At 55.3% G+C, this 4,380-nt stretch overlaps 1 protein-coding gene across 1 annotated transcript; it reads left to right on the forward strand.

The window, feature by feature from the left end:
* The first annotated feature begins 2,193 nt into the window (after positions 1-2,193).
* Positions 2,194-3,910, forward strand: LOC124646525 (NAC domain-containing protein 48-like). The gene is made up of 3 exons (XM_047186628.1): positions 2,194-2,451; positions 2,590-2,870; positions 3,339-3,910. Exons 1-3 carry the CDS (start codon positions 2,262-2,264, stop codon positions 3,789-3,791), a joined length of 924 nt encoding a protein of 307 aa, XP_047042584.1. The 5' UTR covers positions 2,194-2,261; the 3' UTR covers positions 3,792-3,910.
* Positions 3,911-4,380: the final 470 nt, after the last annotated feature.

The raw sequence follows: 4,380 nt of genomic DNA on the forward strand, positions 1-4,380 counted from the left end.
GGTGCATAATCTACAGTTAAGTAGTAGATGCCACATATCAATTACCTTCTAATTGACAAGTATAAACTTGACATAGTTATGCAAGTGTCATACACTTTGCTACCCGATGTTTTCCAAATTTGCAAGCAAATTCCATATTCTACAAGAATGATGGAGCCAACACATTGCTCTGCAACAGTATTACTCACGTAATACAAACACCATTTTACATGTGTAAAATGATGCAATTCAGCAGGATCTAATAGTTTATCATGTATATTTGCTCTCAAGCTTTGCAAATAACAATAACCTAATGATCGAACTGCTGAAAACTGCAAGCTTGAGAACAAGATTGCTAAACAACGAGGCATTATTATTTTCCGCAAGTCTGATGGCTAAACCGCAAGATCTGAAGATCTTGAGTAAAACCATAATTTATGGGCTTGAATGGAATTGTAACACAGCACGGGCCGATTTGCAAAATCGCCAAAGTGATAGGATTCATCCTTGTCTCCTCATGCGGTTACCAATTCCCCTGGAAAATAACTGCCTTCGCCGTTTTCCAGCGCGGCCGTGCACAGGCGTCGCCGTCGGCCATGCCTCGCTCGAGCTTCTGCTCTTGACCGTTGCTGCCCCGAGGTTAGAGCAGCGCCGCGCAGGCCGTTAGGCCCCGCCGTTAACAGCGACAGGGCCACTTGAAGCCGCCTTCGTCGGCTGTTCCGCGCTGGGAGATGCGTCCGTGCTGGGCCGCGGTCGACGGCGCTACCACGAGGAAGCCACCTCTACCGCAGGAGGGGCCGTGACTGAGGTCGCCGCGTTGGGCCAGAGGGCTCCCGCTGGGGGCTGCCGCCGTCGCTAGGAGACCGCGAGCGCCCGCGTCGGCCTTTTAGTCGCCTCGGGCTCGAGCGCTGGTTGGTCGTCCGCTTCAGCGCCGAGCAGGCAGTCGCGGGGTCATCCGCTGGAGGACGCCGCTGCCGCGCGCCTGCCGCCTTTGGTTCGGGCCGGAGCGCGTCGTCCGCCACGCAAGGCCTCCGCGCCAGGAGTTCCTCATGGACGACATCGTCCATGTGCTGAAGTTGTCGAGTGCCGGATCGATGTAGTGGTGCCTTCTGTCCGTGCGTTGGTCCTGTTCCAGAGATCTTGCTCCAGATTGATTCATGCGGAATCCAACAAAAGTTGATTAGGATATTTATTTAATCAAAACAGGAACAAAGCAAAAGGAGTCTAGCATGCATTGATCCGGTGATTTCTTCTCTGAACGGCTGCGGGAATGGTCTCCGGCTGTCCGCTGCAGTTCTTCCATTCAATTGATCTATGTCAATTGATTTTCCTTCCAGGGCGTGGACGAGATGTGCATGTCGAGGCCGGAGCGCTGAGACATTCGTCATGTTTTTCTCCCTGTAGTGGCCGGCCTGGATGCTCTATTGGAGGCCAAATGCTCTCGGTAGAGTCTATGTGCTGATAACGTGTTAGAAGTAATATTGAGAGGCAAACGAGAGACAACAAATGATTCAACTGTTACTTTCCATTGATGATTCTGAGTATATATACACTGGGAAGGGACACGAGTAAGAGTCGCGTCTGTTCGAGAGGGTGCGAGGAGGGTCGCGACTGTTGGCGAAGCAACCGTCATAGATAATTACAAGAGGGAGGATTATCCCTTTAATTAACCTATTAATTAATTCCTAACACATTCTCAGGCTGGTCCGTCCCCCGGCCGGAGCGCCGTACCTTTCCGCTCTGGCAAGGCCGTGCGCCACGTGTCGCGCCGCCAACGGCCGCACGTCCACTCGTGGTCCTCGCAACCTTGCCCGAAACGGAACACCTGTCCACGTGAGCTAGCCGCCGTTGCTCCGGGCCCCGCCCCGGCCGCCTCGCCGCTCCTGGCCTCGGCCTCTCGCGTCCAAGCGGCCAGGCGTGCGTAAGCAGTGACCAAATCCGCCCGCCGTCAGATGCCCTCCACGTACTACGCGCGTCTCGACGCCAACGGCATGCCCAGAACGCGCGCGCGCGCACGCTCGCTCTATATATGGCGCGCGTGCCGCAAAGCGCATGGTTTCATGCTCTCTCCGCCTCTTTCCACCACTAGTAGAAGGACCCATCGCCGGATCGCCCGGTGTAATTAAGCTAGTTTCCGCGCGGCGATCGAACGAGAGACAAGAGGTTTAGCTGGCGTCTGGTTTACCGCGCGCGTCGACTCGGAGCTGCCAGAGTAGCCAGCTTGGTAGCTGCGAATCGATCGAGCTCGATTGTGGTTAAGGAAAAAAGGATCAATCGAGGAGATGAGCGGCGGCGGAGGAGGACCGGCGGCGGCGTCGCAGGAGCTGCAGCTGCCGCCGGGGTTCCGGTTCCACCCGACGGACGAGGAGCTGGTGACGCACTACCTCTGCCGCCGCTGCGCCGGCCTTCCCATCTCCGTGCCCATCATCGCCGAGGTCGACCTCTACAAGTTCGACCCATGGCAGCTCCCAAGTACGTCTTCCTTCGATGCCCCCCGCCGACCGAACACCTCCATGCCCTGCTATGTCGGCCGTTCGAGGCATGGAGCTAGCTCACGTTCACGTACATGCATGTCAATGATCTAATCGTCGCGTCCGTGCTCTCATGCAGGAATGGCGCTGTACGGCGAGAAGGAGTGGTATTTCTTCTCCCCGCGCGACCGCAAGTACCCCAACGGGTCGCGGCCCAACCGCTCCGCCGGCGCGGGGTACTGGAAGGCCACCGGCGCCGACAAGCCCGTGGGCACGCCCAGGCCCCTGGCCATCAAGAAGGCGTTAGTCTTCTACGCCGGCAAGGCGCCCAAGGGCGACAAGACCAACTGGATCATGCACGAGTACCGCCTCGCCGACGTCGACCGCTCCGCCACCGCCCGCAAGAAGAACAGCCTCAGGGTACGTACAAACTAGCTGCTCTAACTGTGCATCAATCATCTTGCATTTATTTTTGTCTTGTCTGGTATCATCATCTCGAACCATGAGTCCATGACTCCATGAGATACTGTACGATTAGATAGCTAGGCGAGTTGGTTATCGTCACGTATCGATCATATGTGCAAGATAGGCTGGGACGATTTAATTATGCACGGTCGTTATCGTTCTTGCAAGTGTGAACTCTGGAGATGCCTGCGCGCGTCATCTCCTCCACCCGCCAATTATTTCGAGCTCGCGCTTTGCGTCGCTGCGATCGATGGCGACGCATGCACGGCATCTGCACTGCGAAAATATCCAACCAAATGATGCCTTCGAAATATATAAATGAAAATCATTCGTGATCGATCGCTTTAACATGCATCGAATATTAGGACTATTAATCATGCATCTTCTGAACATATCGATTGATCTTCTTTGCCGTTGTTGCAGCTGGACGACTGGGTGCTGTGCCGGATCTACAACAAGAAAGGTGCGCCGGAGAGGCCGAGCGCCGGCGCCAAGGCGAGCCCAGTGCACGCGGCCGTCAGCTCGCCGCCGGAGCAGAAGCCGGCCCTGCTGCCGCCGCCATACGCGCCGCCGCCGTTCGCGGACCTGGCGGCGTACTACGAGGTGCGGCCGTCCGACTCGATGCCGCGGGCGCACGCGGACTCGAGCTGCTCCGACCACGTGCTCACGGCGTCGTGCGGCAGCGACCGGCCGGCGGAGGAGGTGCAGAGCCAGCCCAGGATCTCGGACTGGGAGCGCACGTTCGCCACATCCGGCCCGGGCGTCAACCCGGCCGGCTCGATGCTGGCGGGGCAGCAGCTCGACACGGCGGGTGGGATCCCCGCCGGCGACCCGCTCCTCCAGGACATCCTCATGTACTGGGGCAAACCGTTCTGAGAAACCGGCTCGGTGCCTGTACGACGCATGGCTGAGAGCCTGGAATTGGGATTGCGATCGGGGTTACTCGGGCGAGCCGCCAGAATCAATCGTCCGCAGAGATTTTCCAGCCGTTGGATGGACGATACTGCACTGTACGACGGGTTATGGATGGCGGCGATGAGACGCGGGAGCCCCATAGTGCTGTTCGAGAAGGGGAAGACGCAGGGTACTGTAGTTGCTCTTGAGTGTATACGAATTTGAACTAAGTTGTGTATATGCGATTGTTTTGGACCTGGTTCTTTTTCCCGTTGGTTACTCTATTTTTTTCCTCTCTTTTTGTGAGAGGTGCATGGCACTTACGTAATTGGTTCTTTAGTTGAGACGGAGATTTGGTGCATATGTACGCCTAGTGATCTCGTCTAAAAAATATATCAGAAAGCATATTTTGAAGTTTTATTTATTTTTTGAAAAATCCCTAGATAGTTAATGATGTATTCCGTAACGTGCAAAATATTAATTTCAAATACTCTCTCCGTCCATAAATATATGTCTTAGGTTTGTGTAAATTTGGATGGATCTATACACTAAATAGTGTCTACATGTATCC

Source organism: Lolium rigidum, chromosome 4 (genome assembly GCF_022539505.1).
Source record: "Lolium rigidum isolate FL_2022 chromosome 4, APGP_CSIRO_Lrig_0.1, whole genome shotgun sequence".
NCBI classification, from domain to species: Eukaryota; Viridiplantae; Streptophyta; class Magnoliopsida; order Poales; family Poaceae; genus Lolium; species Lolium rigidum.